General features: G+C 44.6%; 1 protein-coding gene across 1 annotated transcript in view; it reads right to left on the bottom strand.

Moving 5' to 3' along the window:
* Positions 1-22,688, bottom strand: part of LOC134902057 (THAP domain-containing protein 5-like) — a 131,002-nt gene that overhangs the window by 84,082 nt on the left and 24,232 nt on the right. The window contains exons 2-3 of the mRNA XM_063914360.1: positions 9,351-9,441; positions 914-1,151 (exon numbers count right to left, since the gene is read on the bottom strand). Coding sequence (XP_063770430.1) covers positions 914-1,151; positions 9,351-9,421 — 309 coding nt within the window. The 5' untranslated portion in view covers positions 9,422-9,441. The remainder of the gene's footprint in view (positions 1-913; positions 1,152-9,350; positions 9,442-22,688) is intronic.

The raw sequence follows: 22,688 nt of genomic DNA on the forward strand, positions 1-22,688 counted from the left end.
GGGTTGGTAGTCAACCCAGAATTTATCTCCAAGAACTCCCGCCATTCGGATTCCAACTCTGAGCCTAAACCCGTACAGAAGAGCCAGAACGGGTTAAGTTTCCAGAAACGCTGTCCCTTCTGTCCCCCCATGTCTATTTGTAATACCAATGGAGAGTGATCCGAGATGCCCCTAGTTTCGTAGGTGACAGCCCGGACCCTTGGTAATAAGGTGAGAACTAGGTAAGTATACACAGTTGCCAATCAGCCGATCGATGTGTCGTCCTGACAACACAGCTGGACGGACATTTGAATTTGTCCACTCAGCTGTGTCTGCAGTCCCTGCCACAAGTGTACAGGCGGTCTGCGGACCACCTGTACACACAGCCAGATGCACTGATATATCTTTAGATATATATCGGGCATCAGCTGTGCTGCAGAGCCGACACAATATGTCTGTGAACAGCGTTGTTCAAAGACACATCATTTGTACCCACCCACCGTCATGTTTGCTGATATATCGCGCTGTGTGAAACTAGCTTTAATTTTGAGAGGGGTGTGTCCAAACTCAAATCTATATTGCAGTGAAGAGACAAAGCTGCCCAGTATTTTTCATGCAAAAAAACAAAATATATATGTTTTTGCACCCCTTGCATTGCAACACTGTTTACCCAGAAGCAATGTGCTCTTGCTTTGCTCTCAACTCAGAACCAACACCCTCTAGGGCAGGGGCATATGCAGCTTTGTTGTGGTCTGTATGTGCAGTGGCTCTATACATGACACTGGTGATGTGCATGTGTTAGCCATGTACAAGGTTTATTGGAGGTTCAAATATATAGTATTATTGTGTATGAAAACAATCTTGCAATTTGCTTTTCAATTTTTATTTACACTGTTTTACCTAGATTACAAATCAAAACTATCTTTTCATTTACCTTCTCTTTCACTTTTCTCTTCTCTTCCAGCCGCTCTTTCAAATGTTTTGGAAATCCATCAAAAATAGAAGGCACTGCATCTAGACGAAGGCGTGGAACCATTGCTCCTGGACGTAACATGTAGTCGTTGTCAGTAAAATGATCACTGCAGATTCTACTGGAGGCAGATGGTTTCCAGTTTTTGCGACGAATTGCTACAACCCATTTGGACAAGCGTTCAGGATCTTTCATTGGAAACCTGCATGGAATCACACCAGCATTAAAGAGAGTAATTTATAGTTAAAATGAGAAAGTGTGGCCCTTTATATATTGGCTTGCTAACCGTCTGATGGAGAGATCTGCCCTGCGAGAACTTTAGCCATCCCACATATAAGAGCCACTCCTCCCCTATATTCGTTATGGACGCTTAAAATTTCTGCAAAGGAACCCTGGGTTAAATCTCAGAGCCAATTGGATCTTTTAAGAAGCCGGTTATTATGTCCATCTCTTGTCATTAATGCACAAAACCATGGAGACTTATTCACCCCTGTCTGAAGGTTTTGGTCCTTCTGGACACAAAATAGAAGGGAGAACATACTGCAACCACTTGTTGTGATGTGGTAGATGAGCACAAATGCTGTCCCCCAAACCATATTTTAAATTTGCAATGCAATAAACCATTTGCATTGGGACATTCAAACATGGCATTGTTGCTGAAATGGTGCAATAGTGTGCATTTCTACCTGTGCCAGGGCTGTCTTAATAGCAATGTAGGCCTCTGGGCAAAGCAATGCTACCCATCCTCCAGCAGTAGGGGTGAGGGGTGCTATCAGCGGCAGCTTTGATGTCCCGTTGGTGGTATGGGGTGTTCCATCTTTCGCTCAGCATGTAGGACCTGGAGCAGTAATTTCTGCTAATTACTCCTTTACTGCACAGATGGTGGAAGATGGAGCGGGAAGGAGAACACTAAATTGTAGAAGGGGGCACTGGGCTGTATGACGGGGCCCCAGTACATGACTTCCAGGGTGGTAGGGGGTGGTTAATATGCAGGGGAGGGGTAGATAGTGGAGTGGGCTTAATATTCATCATTTTCTGGTGGGAGGGCAGCTTGCTTGACTGCAGGTATCCCCAGTTCCTGGAAATAGAGCTTAGCTTTTTATGGGATAAAAAAAACTAGAGAGTCTTCTCTCCCTACAGTCTCAGGTTCTCTGGCCACAAGCACCAAAACTATGAGACTTGACCCGAAAATCTAGGAGATCCTGGTCGATCACCTAGATCACAGGTTCTCAAACTCGGTCCTCAGGACCCCACACAGTGCATGTTTTGCAGGTAACTCACAGAATCACAAGTGAAATAATTAGCGCCTCCTGTGGACCTTTTAAAATGTGTCAGTGAGTAATTAATACACCTGTGCACCTGCTGGGTTACCTGCAAAACATGCACTGTGTGGGGTCCTGAGTACAGAGTTTGAGAACCACTGACCTAGATTGAAGAAAGGCCAACACTTAACAAGCAGGAGGTGATTAAGGTAACAATCGTCTCAGAGCCTTTACTTATAGACTATAGCTTTTTGAATCCAGCATTAGCAACACTGACATTAGGATGCTATACAAACATAATAACATAAGGAACAAATATAAAATAGGATTTTAATACCTACCGGTAAATCCTTTTCTCCTAGTCCGTAGAGGATGCTGGGGTCCACTTCAGTACCATGGGGTATACACGGTTCCGCAGGAGCCATGGGCACTTTAAGACTTTTCAAGGGTGTGAACTGGCTCCTCCCTCTATGCCCCTCCTCCAGACCTCAGTATAGGAACTGTGCCCAGGGAGACGGACATTTAGAGGAAAGGATTTACTTTTAAACCAATGGCGAGATTCATACCAGCTCACACCTCAACCATGCCGCACAACATGGCATTCAACTTAACACATACCAACAGGTATGAACAATTGCAGCAACATGCTGAAAATTATCGTAACACACACTCGTGTAACTACAAAACTAACAACTGCAGGTAAAGTACGCACTGGGTTGGGTGCCCAGCATCCTCTATGGACTAGGAGAAAAGGATTTACCGGTAGGTATTAAAATCCTATTTTCTCATACGTCCTAGAGAATGCTGGGGTCCACTTCAGTACCATGGGGTTATACCAAAGCACCAGTACGGGCGGGAGAGTGCGGATGACCCTGCAGCACCGATTGACCAAACTTGAGGTCCTTATCGGCCAAGGTGTCAAACTTGTAAAACTTTGCAAACGTGTTTGCCCCTGACCAAGTAGCTGCTCGGCAAAGTTGTAGCGCCGAGACCCCCCGGGCAGCCGCCCAGGATGAGCCCACCTTCCTAGTAGAATGGGCATTTACCGACTTCGGTATCGGCAATCCTGCCGTGGAATGAGCGTGCTGAATCGTCCCTCTGATCCAGCGCGCAATGGTCTGCATAGAAGCAGGACACCCAATCTTGTTGGGAGCATACAGGATAAACAGAGCCTCTGTTTTCCGAATCCTAGCTGTTCTTGTGACATAAATTTTCAAAGCCCTAACCACATCAAGAGACTTTGATGCAGCGAAGGTGTCAGTAGCCACTGGCACCACAACAGGCTGGTTTATATGGAAAGACGAAACCACCTTCGGAAGAAATTGTTGGCGAGTTCTCAACTCTGCCCTATCTTCATGGAAGATCAGGTAAGGGCTCTTGTGAGACAAGGCCCCCAACTCAGATACCCTCCTTACGTACGCCAAGGCCAATAGCATGACCACTTTCCAAGTGAGAAACTTCAATTCAATCTCTTGTAGAGGTTCAAACCAATCCGATTGAAGGAATTGCAACACCAAATTAAGATCCCATGGTGCCACCGGGGCACAAATGGAGGCTGGATGTGCAGCACCCCTTTCACAAACGTCTGAACTTCTGGAAGAGAGGCCAATTGTTTTTGAAAGAAAACCGATAAGGCCGAAATCTGGACCTTGATTGAACCCAATCTCAGGCCCGCATCCACACCTGCCTGCAGAAAATGGAGAAAACATCCCAAGTGAAACTCTTCCATAGGAGCCTTCTTGGATTTACACCAAGACACATATTTTCTCCAAATACGGTGATAATGTCTAGACGTTACTCCTTTCCTAGCCTGAATAAGAGTGGGGATGACTTCTTTGGGAATACCCTTACGGGCTAGGATCTGGCGCTCAACAGCCATGCCATCAAACGTAGTTGCGGTAAGTCTTGATACACACACGGCCCCTGCAGCAGCAGGTCCTCGCGAAGAGGAAGAGGCCGAGTATCTTCTACGAGCAACTCCTGAAGATCTGGATACCATGCCCTCCTTGGCCAGTCTGGGACAATGAGGATCGCTCGAACCCTTGTTCTTCTTATGAGCTTGAGAACTTTTGGTATCAGTGGAAGTGGAGGGAAGACATACACCGACCGAAAAATTCACTGTGACATCAGTGCATCCACTGCTATTGCTTGAGGGTCTCTCGACCTGGAACAATATCTCTGAAGCTTCTTGTTGAGACGAGATGCCATCATGTCTACTTGAGGAACTCCCCAAAGACCTGTCACCTCTGCAAAGACTTCTTGGTGGAGGCCCCACTCTCCTGGATGGAGAGCGTGTCTGCTGAGGAAGTCTGCTTCCCAGTTGTCCACTCCCGGAATGAAAATTGCCGACCGAGCTCTTGCACGTCTTTCTGCCCAGAGGAGGATCTTTATCACCTCTGCTATTGCCGCTCTGCTTTTCGTTCCACCCTGACAGTTTATGTACGCGACTGCTGTTACATTGTCCGACTGGATCTGCACGGGTTGATCTTGAAGAAGATGCCCTGCTTGTGGAAGGCCGTTGTAAATGGCTCTCAATTCCAGAACGTTTATGTGAAGACAGGATTCCTGACTTGACCATTTTTCTTGGAAGCTTTTTCCCTATGTGACTGCTCCCCAGCCTCGGAGACTTGCATCCGTGGTTACTAGGACCCAGTCTTGAATCCCGAGCCTGCGTCCCTCTAATAGGTGAGAACTGTGCAGCCACCACAGGAGCGAAATCCTGGCTTTGGATGACAGGATTATCTTCTGGTGCAAGTGTAGGTGGGATCCGGACCACTTGTCCAACAGGTCCCACTGGAATACTCTGGCATGGAATCGGCCAAACTGTATGGCCTCGTAGGCCGCTACCATCTTTCCCAACAACCGAATGCATTGATGGATCGACACTCTTGTTGGTTTCAAAACCTGTTTGACCATTCTCTGGATTTCCAGAGCCTTTTCTACCGGAAGAAAAACCCTCTGTACTTCTGTGTCCAGTATCATCCCCAGAAAGGACAATCTTGTCGTGGGGTTCCAACTGCGACTGCGGAAAATTCATGATCCAACCGTGTTGTTGGAGTACTGACAGGGAGAGTGCAATGCTCTGTACCAACCGTTCCCTGGATCTCGCTTTTATCAGGAGATCGTTCAGGTAAGGCATTATATTGACTCCTTGTTGTCGAAGGAGGACCATCATCTCTGCCATCACCTTGGTGAATACCCTCGGTGCCGTGGAGAGTCCGAACGGAAACGTCTGGAACTGGTAATGGCAATCCTGTACTGCGAATCTCAGATAAGCTTGATGAGGAGGATAAATGGGAACATGCAAGTAAGCATCTTTTACGTCTACTGACACCATGAAGTCCCCTTCCTCCAGACTGGAAATCACTGCTCTCAGAGATTCCATCTTGAACTTGAATCTTTTCAGGTAGAGATTCAGAGATTTCAGGTTTAAAATTGGTCTGACCGAGATTTCCGGCTTTGGAACTACGAAGAGGCTTGAATAAAACCCTTCTCCCTGTTGTGACAAGGGTACTAGGACAATGACCTGATCCTGACATAATTTTTGAATTGCAGCTGTTACTACTTCTCTGTCCGGAAGAGAAGCTGGTAAGGTCAATTTGAAAAATCGGCATGGGGGGACGTCTTGAAACTCCAGTTTGTATCCATGGGACACTACTTGCAAGACCCATGGGTCCAGGCCAGATTGAACCCAGATCTGACTGAAAAGTTTCAGACGTGCTCCCACCCGAGTGGACTCCCGCACGGGAGCCCCAGCGTCATGCTACAGACTTGGCAGAAGCAGGGGTTGATTTCTGTGGACTTTTTTCCTCTTCCCCTCCCTCTAACTGCAAAGAAAGGGGAACCTTTACCCTTTTTGTACTTGTTGGGCCAAAATGACTGCATCTGAGAGTGATGTGTCTTTTTTGTCACTGCAGGAGCATAAGGCAAGAATGTCGACTTACCTGCGGTAGCCGCAGAGACCAAAGCATCCAGCCCATCTGCAAACAAGGCCTCACCTTTATATGGGATAGCCTCCATATTTCTTTTGGAATCTGCGTCAGCATTCCATTGGCGAATCCACAACGCCCTCCGAGCTGAAACTGCCATAGTAGCGGCTTTTGAACCCAAAAGGCCAATATCTTTCATGGCTTCTAACATGTACGCAGCAGCGTCTTTAATATGACCTAAAGTTAGGAGTATCTCATCTCTATCTATCGCGTCAATTTCAGATGACAAGTTGTCTGACCATTTTTCGATAGCCCTACTCACCCACGCACAAGCAATGGTGGGCCTGAGTAGCGTACCATTGGCCACATAAATAGATTTTAACGTAGTCTCTAACTTGCGGTCTGCCGGCTCCTTTAGTGAAGCCGTCCCAGGTGCAGGGAGAATCACCTTTTTAGTTAAACATGACAGGGCACTGTCTAGAACGGGGGGGGGACTCCCATCTTCTCCTGTCCTCTGCCGGGAAAGGATAAGCAACCTGAATTCTTTTGGGAATTTGAAATTTCTTTTCAGGGTTTGCCCAAATTCCCTCAAAGAGAGTATTTAGCTCGTGAGAAGGAGGGAAGGTTCCGTTAATTTTCTTTTCCTTATAAAAATAAGCCTTCTCCTGAGGTAAAGGAGGGGCTTTTGTAACTTCTAAGACCTCCTTTATAGCAACAATCACGTATTGAATGCTTTTTGCCAATTTAGGATCTATTTCCCTGGACTCACTAGTGTCGACACAGGAATCAGAGTCCGTGTCGGTATCAGTTTGTACTATTTGTGCAAATGGCCTCTTATGTGACCCAGAGAGATTCCCTGTGGGTGATAAGGCAGAACTATTAAAAATCACATCTTCCACTGATTTTCTCCAGTTTTCTGCATGAGACTCAGACTTATCTAATCTCTTACTGATAAGATTCACACTATCACGTAATTCTTTCACCCATTCAGGCTCTTGGTGTGCCGGTAGCGCCACCACATTACAACTCTGTGTCCCTAAAATGGCTCCCTCAGGGGAAGAGCTCCCTGTCTCAGACATGTCACACACATGCACAACCACACCACAGACACTCTGGGACTTATAGGGGACAGACCCACAGTAAAATCTGTCAGGACACAGATAGGATTTGCCAGTTCACAACCCAGCGCCAGTGATAAGATTTCTGTGTAACACAAAATGCCCACAGAACAGTAGCGCTTTTATAATGTTAAATACACAATATAGCACCAAATTACACTGTGCCCCCCCTGTTTTGCACCCTGATACTTGTTTCAGAAGTGGAGGAGGACCAGAGTTCTTCTCTGCAGTCTGCAAGGCGATAAAATGGCGCTGGAAGTGTGCTGGCAAACTGAGGAGGAAGCCACGCCCCCATAATAGCGCGTTGTTCCTCATAGATTACAATAATACATTTTTATACTGGCGGGGGTAGGACTGTGCCTCCGCAACTTATGTCCCCTTTTTAGCCAGTTATATTAGGTCTCATGCTGCCCAGGGCGCCCCCCCATCCCCGCGCCCTGCTGTGCCTGTGTTTGATGGGTAGCATGGCGCGCAGCGTTCCTGCCCGCTGCGCGGCACCTTTTCAGCCGTCACGATGAAGATGATCTTCTTTACACTCACCTGTCTTCTGACTTCTGGCTCTGCAAGGGGGGTGACGGCGGGCTGCGGGAGTAAGCACATAGCCGCAGCTAGCGTTTAGTACCCTTCAGGAGCTAATGTCTTGTCAGCCAGAAGCAGAGCCATGGAACTATTTAGGAAGTTGGTTCCTACTTCTGCCCCCTAAGTCCCACGAAGCAGGGAGACTGTTGCAAGCAGTCCTCCCTGAAAATAAAAAACCTAACAAAGTCTTTCAGAGAAACTCAGTAGAGCTACCCTGGAGTGCATCCAATCTGCCTGGGCACATTTTCTAAACTGAGGTCTGGAGGAGGGGCATAGAGAGAGGAGCCAGTTCACACCCTTGAAAAGTCTTAAAGTGCCCATGGCTCCTGCGGAACCGTCTATACATCATGGTACTGAAGTGGACCCCAGCATCCTCTAGGACGTATGAGAAAAATAATTTATTCTTGTTCTATAAATCAAGGTGCAACATTCCCATATTTAACTTGAAACTATTTTATAGGCTGATGAGAATTATCATGTAATGTCAGGGGCTGGGGTTGAAATTACTTCTAGAAGCATGCTGCAAGTAGGCTCTGTACACCATGTTGTAAGTTGTCTAGGGCTGCCGTATGAGTGGCGTTTCTGTCCAGCATGCTGCAGATGGTAGAACTGGCATACACTGCGTGCAGGTGGCTTAGGTAGCATGAGTACAGTGTTGGGGAGACAGGGAAACGAATAGGCAGGTGACAGTTAAAGAAAAACTGTTATGTAAGGAAGTTGTCTGGGGTCCTAATTGCTTATCGAGTGTTATGTGAACCAGCTACTTCCCTGAGAGTTGTTCATCAAGAAATTCACTGCAAAGCCCATTGTGCTGCCCTGTGTGCAACAGCCTCCTCTCCCTGCCTTATAGGTCTCTCCTCCTGCTATGTGACAAGTCCTCCACATATCACGCCAGTAAAATGCTTTGATCTTGGCAAAAATGGAGGTAGGAGAGACCCCAGATATACCTCTACTGGAGCCAGAGTACCCTGTCCCCTCTAATCACCACAGTATATACATGTGGAAACCACATGTTAACTTGTTTCTCCTGATTACCCTTTTTACCAAAATCCCAGGTCCGACCTCGGTAAACGGTTTCAAGCCATGTAAAAGAGGCTTGAAACCCTGTTCACGCCGCAGGCTGGATCCGGGTTAGTGGCAGCTCTTCCCTCCACCGGCGCAGTTAGCTACCAGGGTCAGATTCCCAGGTAACAGGATGGGGTTATTTTTCAGAGACCCCTTTACACCAAACGTTGCCCAGGTTACCCCAACAATACTCCGGTCCTTACAAGTTGTTGCATTACATTCAACATTTGTTGCTGTTTATAAACTTTAAAAACAGTGGGGCAGATGTATTAAGCCTGCAGAAGTGATAAAGCAGTGATAAGTACAAGGTGATAACACACCAACCAATCAGCTCCTAACTGTCAATTAACATACTGGAGCTGATTGGCTGGTGCAATATCACTTCTCCAGGCTTAATACATCAGCCCTGTTACAGTAAACTTTTATATATTAATCTGCCTAAACCTACCTGAAAAATTGTTTCCCAGTTCCTTTGACAAAATGATTATTGCAGCCATAAGCTACACAAGTCATAGGCATTCTCTGCTTAAATAGGTTACCTAATAAAGAAAAATAAGAAAATATTTGCAAAGTTGATACTTATTTATTCCAAAAGCATATTAATTAGATTTGTGGTGATTACACTTTTGTGGCATTACTTTTCATTATATTTAATTCTACAATTATAGATTTCACTAGGTCATCTCAAAAATATCACTGGGGAAGCTATAGAATACAACAGTAAACAAGCAGATATTCCTCACACAAAAAAAAATAATCTCAGGTCAGTGCAGTGTAAAAATGTAACAGCTGTTGTAAGAAAACTATTATGTAAACGTATAGTCAGTAAGGTTCTGAATTGTCTGACTGTAATCTATTAAATAGAATCTACTTTGGATCCTGAATCATAAAGTTCATGGCAACTTTAAACATATCACTTTAACCACTGTATTTACCAACTTTCAAGGGCACCTCTCTCAGCAAACGTGCAATTTCCATACTATACAGTAATACCATAAGTCAAGATGGGTTCCGTTAAGGATACCAGAGTTTGGCATCCCGGCCGACGGAATGCCAGGATTCTCTGATTTGGGATGACGGCGCTGGCCATATGACCGCCGGCATCCATCCGCCTGGATATCGTATGTATCCCATGAAGACAAATACAACAGTAAAATCTGCATCAAAACTGAAAAGGCATTGTTGCACATTTTTAAATCAAAATGGAATATATCAGCAGGCCAAGCATTGCAAGGTAACACGGAAATAATGACAAAGCAGGAAGGAGCTTGGGGCTGCGTGTTGTCCATCACTGCTATAGGAGGAGAAACAGGGATTATGGGGAAAAGAAATGGTAGCGAATGCATTGAATGTTGAGCTCTGCAAGAAAACATTTGTACATTACAGAAAAACAGACAACTTGGAGTCCAGAAATGTGACCAATTATCATGGAAATCTGTTTCCTGGTCAACACTTCAAAGGGGTGGTCTTCTGTATGCCGAATGTCGGGATCCCGGCGCACAGTATACCGGCGCCGGAATCCCGACACCCGGCATACCGACAACTATTCTCCCTCGTGGGGGTCCACGACCCCCCTGGAGGGAGAATAAAATAGTGTCGTGCCCGGAGCGTGGCGAGCGCAGCGAGCCCGCAAGGGGCTCCTCTGCGCTCGCCACGCTGTCGGTATGCCGGCGGTCGGGCTCCCGGCGCCGGTATGCTGGTCGCCAGGAGCCCGAGCACCGGCATACCGTACGACACCCCTTCAAATCACTACAAGGACCTCTACTGTCTCTACAGAGCCATTTGCTAGCCTTTAGGACAGGTTGTTACAGGAGAATTTAGTACCACTACTCTGTGCTTTGGCGGGACATTACAGAATATTTTTGAATTGAGAAACATTTAATGTGTACAAACTCCCATATCCCCTATACCTTTTTTTACTACCTTTAAGTCCTGGTTTCGGTGTAACACATATTTTAGGAACAATAAACATCACTGTTATTAGATTCTGGTCAGTTCCGGTTAGCTGCTAATGCCTGCTGCATTCTGGTGACCTACAGATACGAGCTTTACTCAATCTACCGGCTGTCCAGTATAGACTCCACCATCCTGAATCAATGCTCTGTCCACTTAATAGAAATCCTGATACAAAGTAAATCTGGGTACACACTATACATTAATCTGGCAGATCAGCTGAGAATTGTATTATTGGCAGGGAACTGTAATGTGTACGCACACACAATCACCATTTATCGTAGACAGATCAGTCTTGTCTCATTACTGAATTTTTAAGCATGCTTAAAAGATTGCATAATTTTGGTCACAATATAAAAAGTGTGTACGGTCTGAACACCAACTTTCCAACAGATCTTCCAAAATTTGTGGATGTAAATCTCTAATCCATCCAGTCATTAGGATAAATAAAGTGAAAACTGGAAGGAACAATTATTTAGTGTGCACGCACAATACTGAATGTTTCCTCGCAAGAAGAAATTGTGCGTTACACTGCATTTTAGGTAAGCATTGTATAGTGTATATACCCAGCTTTAGCAGTCAGAAGGATTCAGTCAGAGTAACTAGTAAAGAGGTGCTCTAGCACTTACAAGGTAATGGATGGTGGCAGTGACTAATCTCCTACAGCTGAGGGCACAACATGGTACAGTAACATTTACAGTCAGTGAGTGTCTGAGGGCCAAGTGTCACCAACAGGTGTTTTCAGTAAAAGCAGTTTAACACGGAACGTAAGCAACACCCCCAAATAACCTGTAAAACCCTTATAGGGTGGAAAAGTAATACCGCTTTCACATCGCTAACCCGGTAAGGAACCGGCTTTTGAACACGTGTCCGACTCTGGTCTGAACAAGCTATACCCCTTTCACATCGCATTTTGGAGCAGTGTTATTACTGTGTTATTCCCGGGTTGGTGCCTTTCACACTGAACCCAATTCACCCATTTAAAAAACTGTGATATCATTTTAAATGGACTTTTCTGTCTCACATTGATGAGGTTTCAACAGAAATAAAAGGAGGGGCTGGGTGTCACTGACCTAGGTTGGGGGTGTTGTGAACTCGGGGGTTCTCCCGATGGTAAGGGAGAGGAACCACAGTTGGGTTGGAACAGGGATGGCTTGATATAGGTCTTCCTCATACAGGACTCTGACAGTAAAGCTTGGTGAAAATATTAAAGGACTTTATTGCAGAAAAAGAGCAACACAATGTCACATAACAGAGAAGGAGCGTATGGAGAAATGTCCAGGAAGTACTTGTGAGTGATGGTAAAAGATACTGGTGACTGAAGAACTTGAGAGCAGTGGTTAAAAGACACTAATGATTTGAAGAACTTGAGAGCGTGATTAAGACTCTGATGATTTGAAGAACTTGAGAGCGGTGGTTAAAGACACTGATGATTTGAAGAACTTGAGAGCAGTGGTTAAAGACACTGATGATTTGAAGAACTTGAGAGCAGTGGTTAAAGACACTGATGATTTGAAGAACTTGAGAGCGGTGGTTAAAGACACTGATGATTTGAAGAACTTGAGAGCGGTGGTTAAAGACACTGATGATTTGAAGAACTTGAGAGCGGTGGTTAAGACACTGATGATTTGAAGAACTTGAGAGCGGTGGTTAAGACACTGATGGTTTGAAGAACTTGTGAGCGGTGGTTAAAGACACTGAGGACTTGTATAACTTGAGAGCGAGGGTTAAAGGCACTGAGGACTTGTATAACTTGAGAGCGAGGGTTAAAGGCACTGAGGACTTGTATAACTTGAGAGCGAGGGTTAAAGGCACTGAGGACTTGTATAACTTGAGAGCGAGGGTTAAAGGCACTGAGGACTTGTATAACTTGAGAGCGACGTTTAACCTGCAGCCCACGCTGACTCCAAGAAGCACTTGTGACTAGAGCGCAGTGGAACCCAGCACCGGCTGGGAACGCTGGAAGCTGTGCAACAACTGACACCTGGAAGTGCCGGAGACACTGGGGTATGCTGCAGAGAGATCCGCCGAGGACAGAAGCACTGGCATCCACTTCAGGGGAAAAGACGATACTCAGGCGCCGAGGCGCTGCCCGGAGTCTGCCTTTGAATCTCCCGCCTCCGCTGGATTGGCGGAACAGTCTGATGACGTCACCTGCTCCCCGCCCACGTGATGCCGGCGCCGGAGCCCGTGGACCACCGAAGGCGGAGACCGCAACACAGACCAGCAGGCACGCAAGGGTAAGCGCGGTGAACGCCGCCTATGGCGTGTGACAGTACCCCCTCCTCCAGGAGTGGCCCCCGGACACTTTCCAGGTTTTGTTGGATGTCTGGAATGGAAAATCCGCACCAGTCGGGGGGCCATCACTTCAGTAGCCTTGACCCAGCTCCTCTCCTCGGGGCCAAAACCTTTCCACTCCACCAAATACTGTAGATTCTTGTGAAGATAATGAGAGTCAAGAATAGCTTTGATTTCAAAGTCCGTTCCAGCTTCAGACTCTGCCGAGGTTGGCCTCGGGGACTTTAAATGGAACCGGTTTAAAATAAGAGGGCGAAGGAGAGAGACATGAAAGGAGTTTGGTATCCGGAGGTGGGAAGGCAATGCCAATTTGCAGACAACCGGGTTCAGGACTTGTAACACGGGGTAAGGACCAAAAAACTTTGGGGCGAATTTCATAGTGGGCACCCTTAACCGGAGGTTGCGGGTGGAAAGCCACACCCTGTCACCAACCTTGTATTGGGGAGCTGCTCGTCGCTTCCTATCCGCAAAGAACTTATAGCGACCGGAAACTCTCTTGAGATTAGCATAAACTCGACTCCAAATTTGGCTGAAGTGCCGAAGACTAGAGGCCGCAGCAGGAACATCCTCCGGAGGACAAATGGATAATTCAGGAACTTGAGGATGGAACCCATAATTAATGAAAAATGGGGACTCACCAGTCGAAGAGTGGTACAGATGATTATGGGCAAACTCGGCCCATGGCAACAGTTCCACCCAATCATCTTGCGAGGGAGAAAAATAAACACGGAGAAAAGTCTCTAAATCTTGATTGACGCGTTCAGTTTGCCCATTGGTTTGTGGATGGTAAGCGGATGAAAACTTGAGTTTTATTTGTAAGGCCGTACAGAGAGCTCTCCAGAATCTTGCAGTGAATTGTACCCCCCGGTCAGAGACGATTTCCTGAGGTAAGCCGTGCAGGCGGAAATGTTCTCGGATAAATAACAAAGCCAACTTGGGAGCTGATGGTAACCCAGTCAAAGGTACAAAATGTGCCATCTTAGAGAAACGGTCGATAATTACCCAGACAGTATTGTGACCCTTGGAGAGGGGCAATTCGGTGACAAAGTCCATAGAAATATGGGTCCAAGGCCTCTGAGGAATGGACAGTGGATGCAACAACCCCGCAGGAGGCAAACGAGGAATTTTGTGCTGAGCACACTGAGGACATGAGTTGACATAAACTTGAATATACTTCTTCATAGTGTCCCACCAGTAAGACCTTCGTAGAAACTCCCACATCTTTTGAACTCCAGGATGACCGGAAAACTTGGAAACATGAGCCCACTGCAACAACCTTGGTCGAAATTTAGCTGGCACAGACATTCTCCCAGGAGGAGGACCCAAAGCGGTGGGAGCCGCTGACATAGAAACTGGACTGAGAATCAAAGCCTTCTCAACGGAATTCTCCTCATCCGAAGCTGTTAAGGAACGGGATAAACTATGGTGGGAGGTGACCACCTTGGAAAGATATCTAACCCATGAGTTAATCCCCCAGGGGCTAAAAATCACAAAAACCTCCACCTTTGATTCCTCTAGAGAGGATTTCAAGAAGGAATGGGAGGACACAATTAAAACTTGCTCATTTTCTTTGATGAAATTAATCATTAAGGAAAGAAAAAGGGAATTAACTAAGTTAGAGGAAGAGATTGCAGTGTACAAATCGTTGGTACTACCATATGCCAATTCAGAAGAGTATAAGGACTTAGAGAGGGACATAGAGGTCAGACTCAAAAGAACCCAGAGACAGCTAATTGATAAGAAATTAAAAAAAATTAATAGGGATAAAACAAGTCAGAATGAAGATCCAGAGATTGAGGAAAACAACAAAAGGAATAGGGAAATATCACAAAGAAAGCCTTGCTTCACTAAGAGAAAAACTTTTGAACCAGCACGCACTAGGGCAATTAGATACAGAAGCCCCCCTTAAGGGGAACATAAGAGAACAAATACGACTCGGTGGGCATCTCCAGTTCGGAGATCACCAACACCAATGACCCCGAGATTCCAATATAGGAAACCTATTAGAGACAGTGTAGGAAGAGGTCACTATAGGGACAGAACGCCTGAATGGAGGGAGATACCACCCAGAACTAACAGGAATGGACGCCAATACAGAGATAGAGATTGGGCACCCACTCAAAATCGTTACCTGACCCTCCAAACCCCAACTAAACCGTCCCGTTTTTTAGACGAACGTCCCCATCAAAAGGACCTCAGATAAATGACCAAATATATAGGAAACCCAGGAGAGGAAAAAGAGGGAGATTATTGAAACCGAGAGTAAGAAGGAGACCCAAACGTAAAAAGAAGTCTAAGGATCTCACCAATAATAGAATAGAACCTAGAGAGAATGAACCCTCTGATTCTCAATCCAAACAGACCGTAAAGAAAGCAAAGATATTTAACTTAAGTACATATACCTTAACAGATAGCGAAACAGCTGTCTTAGAAAAAGGATTGAAATATGCACCCACGAATTTCATCAACCCATTTGAATTATACTTAGATGTACAAAGATTCACTAGGAAACTAACAATAAAAAAATTCTTTGCAAACCAAGAAAATCATAGTGAACAGGAGTGTACTGCCACACCATACAGACCCAAATCTGTGTTTTTTCCCAAGCACGTCCAAGGCCCATTCATAGAATCCTTTTCTACACTGATTATGGATGATTTAAAAGGGATTCAACAAAAATCGAATAAACCGTTCAATATGACAGTCAAGGAAAGGAAAGCCTTGGTTGATTTAAAAAAGAACAAAAACATAGTCATTAAACCCACGGATAAAGGGGGGTGGTTGTAATGGACCTTGAAAAATACGATAATGAGGTATTAAGACAGTTGAATAATGAAACTGTATATAAAAAGTTACGGGGTAATCCCACAGAGGTCACAACATCTAAATTAAAAAATCTCATAGAGAAATATGAAAAGAAAGGGACTATCAGCAGTAAAGAAGCCAAGTTCCTTTTGATTGAAAACCCACTGATCCCCGTGATCTATGTACTTTCTAAAGTGCATAAAAGTATTGTTGACCCTCCGGGGAGACCGATCATATCAGGTGTGGATTCCATCACATCAAACCTTTCTCAGTTTATAGACTATATATTACAGCCATTAGTCTTAACCAATAGATCCCACCGTAAAGATACGAAGGATTTCCTGATTGGTCTAGATTCGGTTGACTGGCAGGAGGGTGACTGGTTAGTCACCGCCGATGTCAGCTCCCTCTACACCATAATAGATCACAAACAGGGTGTAGAGGCAACTAGACATTTTTTTAATTTATCTAATATGCCGGAAGATCTGAAAGAGCTAACTATTGAAGGTATACAGTTTATCTTAACCAATAATTTTTTCCTTTTCAAGGAACAGTTCTACATTCAGAAAACCAGGACTGCGATGGGCACCAAGTTCGCACCGAGTTACGCAAACCTTTTCATGGGGTTGTGGGAGGCAGAGACCATCTGGTCCAGCAGTAGGCTCGGTGCGAGCTTGGTGTCCTACGCTCGATACATTGATGATATTTTCTTTATTTGGAGGGGTGATAGAGAGTCATTGGACACATTCTGCACCCTCCTGAATGTAAATAATAGGAATATCGAATTGTCCTTTGTTAAAGACAAACATAAGATCAATTTTTTGGACATAACTGTTTATGTACAAGATAATAAACTTAATACCAAAACTTTCTCTAAGCCCACCGATTCCAGTTCATACATCACCGCCACCAGTTGTCATCATGAGAACTGGTTAAGTTCGATACCAGTCGGCCAATTTAAGAGGCTGAAAAGAAATTGCAGTGATAACGCAACTTTTCACTCACAGTCCACAGAACTGGCACATACATTTGAGGCGTGTGGATATGATAGGGAAAAGGTAATGAGGGTTAAAAATGAGGTCAGCCACATAAAGCGTAAGGACCATTCTGTCTAATGTTATTCAAAAAAAAGAAAAAAATGCTAAATACGAATGGGCCTTTATTACGGAGTTTAATGTTCAATATAAGGCCATAGTACGGATTTTAAAGAAACACTGGGGACTCCTTAAAAAGGACCCCGTTATTGGGTCCCTCATACCTGAGAGACCAGTCCATATCTATCGGAAAGGCTCCCAATTTAAGTCATAAGTTAGTCTCCAGTGCCCCCCCAATACCTTTGGCCCCCTCAAGAATTACTTCAAAGGGATTTTACAGGTGTGGGGATGCATTGGTTGTAGAAACATAAAAAGTGAAGGTAGCAGTAGGATTGAAAATGTGTTGATAAATAATAATAGAGTCGCCATTAGAGATTTTGTGACATGCGACACAAAAAATTTAATATATGCCATTAGATGTAAATGTGATCTTTTTTACATTGGTCGCACATCACGCCCCCTAAAAGTCAGGTTGGGGGAGCATTTCAGGAATATAAAGAAGGGATTGGACAGTCATTCCCTATCATTACACTTCAAGACTCAACATTGCTCGTCCATCTCTGACATTACAGGTTTTTTTGGACTGAGACATATCAAAACCACAGCTAGAAATAATAATGCAGTCTCACTCTTAGCAAAGGCGGAGAGGAGTTGCATTTTCAATTATAATACTCTCAGCCCTAATGGATTGAACTGTGACTTTGAATTGAAGTGGTTTCTGTAATTTCTATCAGCCTTACGTCAACCCGTATATAGACTGACTATTTCATCCAATGTCACTTTTGTCAATCCATGTAAGTTTATTTTGTCTCAAATATTGAGTTTAGATGATTTTTGCAACATCTTAGCCATATGCTCATTTCTATAAGGCCACTCGTTTAAGATTTGAATTATTCCTTTTTGTGCATACTTTGTACACTCTATGAGGCAGTATGGAATATATTATTAATTTTTATCCTATAACAAAGATAGAAAGAGTTTCAGAATTAAGGGGAATATCTCATTAGGAGACATTTTTATTTTAGGTATCACGGGAGTCTGCCGTTGTGGTTCTCCATACATATATAAAAAAATATGTGATAACATATGTTGGGTAAAAAACGATTATATGTAATATGTTGCTTTAGTTTGGATTTCTTCTGTGTACATTTATGGTTTTAAAAACTAAGTGATGCTGACATTCACCATAATATCATTTGTCTGTACTGCTAAAAAGACTACATTGACCATAATGCTTCATTTCAGACTTTTATTACGGCCAATGAGACTTCCGGCCGTCTGATATCCCCAAAACTACCATACCCAGAATGCTTGAATTGGGCACAGATGACCACTTCCTGTAGACGATCTGCACAGGAAAACGTCATCTTCGCCAGCAGGAGCCGACACCATGTGGGAGAGGGGAACCATGCTGCCCGTGAACATCGGGGGACACCAATCTAAGTAACCCGGTGTGCGGAACGGCCCTACTTCCGGTGGACGCACTTAGAGTATGGACCACATCCCCCACAATTACCGGGACTATGACGACTTCTGGTCGGCGTCTTCAATAGAAAACACTATTTTTGACTGCTTTTCCTTGAACTCCCTGCAACGTTTTAACACTATCTAACGCTGTGGGAATATATTGAATGTGTATTTTTGTTTAATAATGAGTTATGGGGGAGAAATCCAATTGTGTTAATAAATTGAACACGTGAGATAACTTCCTGCTTCACTGCAATTGGTCACTACCAGAGATCATTTCCTGTTTTATTGTAATTGGTTATTGTTAGTATAAATATCAAGCTTCTGCACACTCCACCATGTCTTGATAAAGGTTATTTACCGAAACGCGTTGACACAGGAGTGTGAGTAGCTTCATACCATCCACTTGATGCTTTTTTTATTTTATGTTTTAAATGTTTTTTTGCTTGGATGTTGGTCCAACTTTTTAACTCTGTTTGTGTATGTTAAATTTGACACCATAATCTTTTTCTGGAGTCTCTTGATGGATTTTTAATCCAATAAATATTGTCTTTTTTACTATCTTTACGGCTTCTGAGTGCTTTGGCCATCCTTTGAAAAGAGGTCTTTCTGGCTATATAAAGATACCTTTATGGGAGCAGCAACATATTACAAACTGTGAGTTCGGGTACGCCATATATTGGATAGAACACCTGTTTTAAAGATACCTTGATGTGCTTTTTCCTTGTGTTCCTGCTGTGAGTGTTGGGTACGCTTTACTGATTATGTAAGCAATATCTTTACTGGTAAAATCACGAGACGGGTTTGCACTCCAGAGAACGAAAGGCCTCTATATAACTCTTCAAAAAACAAACACTTATAGCATATACTTCTTGACTATTAAGGCTATACTACACATTGTACTATTTATGATCTTCTTTCCATAAACTGGGATATACGTCCTGAATACGCATCATGAGGGGAAGATTTGAAAACACCGCCTCATGAAAAAGAAACCTTGATACGTTTGCCTCCATCTCCTTTGCTGTGAGTTTTGTGGTACGCCCTTCTAAATATTGTAAGCGTTTTTTCTGTGGAAACATCACCAGAGTGGGGTGCACCCAGAGAGTGAAAGACACTGGTGGAGAATTCACAAGGGTTTAAGAACACTACTGGTTAAAGATACCTTGATGTGTATATCTCTCCTATCCTCTGTGTGAGTGGGGTACGCCCGTGAACAACTTGTAGCAGTTTACATATTTACTCATTATCATTATATAAGAACATACTACACATTGCACCGTTTTTTTTTTCTATATTTGGACATATGTTCGAGATATACCACGTCAAAAGAAGGATCTACAGTATGAAAAACCTTCTACATCTCTTCTAATAAGGGACGTATTGACTTTCTTTTCCTAAGCGCACTGTGTGTTATATAGGTTCAATAATTGTTTCTGTCTATATTGTTGTTATAAATGTGGTGACATTTATTTTTTGAACCTAAACACCCGAGCTGCTTTGCGCCACATTGACACGCCCTCCCCCAAAAAAACCTTTCTTCGGGATAAAGCATCAGACTTGGTGTTAAAAGTCCAAGCCCGATACTTAATAACAAACGAAAACCGGGTAAAGAAGAGCGCCCATCTAGCTTGACGAGGATTCAAGCACTGGGCCGTCTTAAGGTACAGCAAATTCTTATGATCAGTGAAAATTGTAATTAGGTGTTTAGCACCTTCCAAAAGATATCTCCATTCTTCCAAGGCAGATTTTATTGCCAAAAGCTCTTTGTCTCCAATGGTGTAATTCTGTTCCGCAGGAGAAAATTTGCGAGAATGGAAACCACATGGATGTAACTTCCCAACTGGAGTGTACTGCGAAAGCACGGCACCTATGCCTACCGAGGAAGCATCAACCTCCAAGAAGAATGGTTTTGAAAAATTTGGTTGTTGAAGTACTGGAGCGGACATAAAGGCTGCCTTTAACTGAGCGAACGCTGCTACAGCTTCGGAGGACCAATGACTTGGGTCAGAACCCTTCTTGGTTAGGGCAGTAATAGGTGCCACGATGGTAGAGAATCCCTTTATGAATTTCCGGTAGTAATTTGCAAAGCCTAGAAATCGTTGTACCGCTTTCAAGGAAAGAGGCTGAGTCCAGTCCCGGATGGCAGTGAGTTTCTCTGGATCCATACGAAGCTCCGTGCCCGAAATGATGTAACCAAGAAATGGAATAGAAGGAACCTCAAAAGTACATTTGGAAATCTTGCCATAAAGATGACTCTCTCGCAATCGAAGAAGTACCTCTTTGACCTGTACTCTGTGAGATTTTTAGAAAATATCAGAATGTCATCCGAATATACCACTACACTTAGGTATAGCATATCTCGAAAGACTTCATTAATGAATCCCTGGAAGACGGCAGGGGTGTTGCTGAGGCCAAACGGCATTACCAGATACTCGTAATGCCCGTCCCTGGTATTGAAGGCCATCTTCCATTCGTCCCACTGTCGGATACGTATCAAATTATAAGCTCCCCTTAAATCAAGCTTGGTGAAAACTCGGGCTCCGCGAACTCTTATCAAAAAGCTCCGTAATGAGCGGCAAAGGATACTTATTCTTAATGGTGACATCATTTAGACCACGATAGTCAATACATGGTCTCAGCCCTCCGTCCTTCTTCACAAAAAAGAAACCCGCCCCCGCCGGAGAAGTATTAGGGCGGATGAATCCTTTCTGTAGATTAGACTTGATATAGTCCGACATAGCTTGGGTCTCGGGCAATGATAAGGGATAAGTGCGACCCCGAGGTGGCATTTCCCCCGGAATGAGCTCAATGGGGCAGCCCCAGGGTCTATGCGGTGGTAGCTGATCGGCCGCTTGCTCCGAGAACACGTCAGAAAACTCCCGATAGGCCTCCGGAATGAGCCCTTCATCTGACTTGGAAGATACACGGAGCGGATAGACTGGGGTGAGACAATTTGAATGACAAAAAGAACTCCAAGATGTTATTTGTGTCGAACTCCAGTCGACGTGAGGGTTGTGAAGTTTAAGCCAAGGAAGGCCTAGAACCAGATCGTGGGGCATCTCCCGAATCACTAGAAACTCTAGGTGTTCTTGATGCAGGGCTCCCACTTGCAGTTTGATTGGTACTGTACGACTTGAAATCAGACCATTAGAAATTTGGGTACCATTGATAGCAGTCAACGTAATAGGTCGTTCGACTGACCGTAGCTGACAACCCAGATCCTGGGCACAGGAAAGGGAAATAAAATTCCCTGCAGCCCCTGAGTCCAGCAGAGCCTTAACGGGTTTGGCTATTGACTCAGAGAACAGAGACACGGAGAGTAAACAGTCCACTGGCGGAGAAGGTTTAGAAGAAACTCCTAGCTCGACTCCTCCGGAACAAGCTAGGACTGCCCGTTTCCCGGGCGAGACTTGCAAAACTTGAGAAAGTGATCCGCGGCTCCACAGTAGAGGCAGAGTCTACCCTCACGACGACGCTGACGTTCTTCTGGGGACAGCCGGGATCGATTAATCTGCATGGATTCATCAGGACTTGGAATAATCATTTGCTTAGACAGAAGAGATCGGACCCTTGATCGATCTGACCGACTACGTTCGCCACCTCGTTCCTGCATGCGAAGATCCACCTTTACACAGAGCGAGATCAACTGTTCTAAAGAATCCGGCAAGTCTCTAGTGACCAATTCGTCCTTTAGACGATCGGAGAGCCCGTTCCAAAAGGCAGCCCGAAGGGCATCATTATTCCAGCGCAGTTCTGAGGCTATGGTCTGAAAGTTAATCACATACTGTCCTACTGAACGAGAGCCTTGTCGGACACGAAGCAAGTCTGCAGAGGCAGTGGTCGTCCTGCCGGGCTCTTCAAAGATCCTCCGGAAAGACGTAATGAAATTGGTGTAACTAGAAACCAATGGATCAGATCGCTCCCATAACGGAGACACCCAATCCAACGCTGAACCCTCAAGCAAAGAAATAATGTATGCCACCTTGGACCGATCAGTAGGGAAGTTATGTGAAAGCAGTTCAAAATGTACCTCGCACTGATTGAGAAAACCACGGCAATTCTTTGGATTCTCATTATAGCGAGAAGGAGTAGGGAGCTGAAGGCATGACCTGGTTCCAGAGGAGGATGTAATATTACTAGAGACAACCACTGGAGCGGGTACTGGA

The sequence above is a fragment of the Pseudophryne corroboree genome, chromosome 1 (assembly GCF_028390025.1).
Source record: "Pseudophryne corroboree isolate aPseCor3 chromosome 1, aPseCor3.hap2, whole genome shotgun sequence".
Taxonomy (NCBI): domain Eukaryota; kingdom Metazoa; phylum Chordata; class Amphibia; order Anura; family Myobatrachidae; genus Pseudophryne; species Pseudophryne corroboree.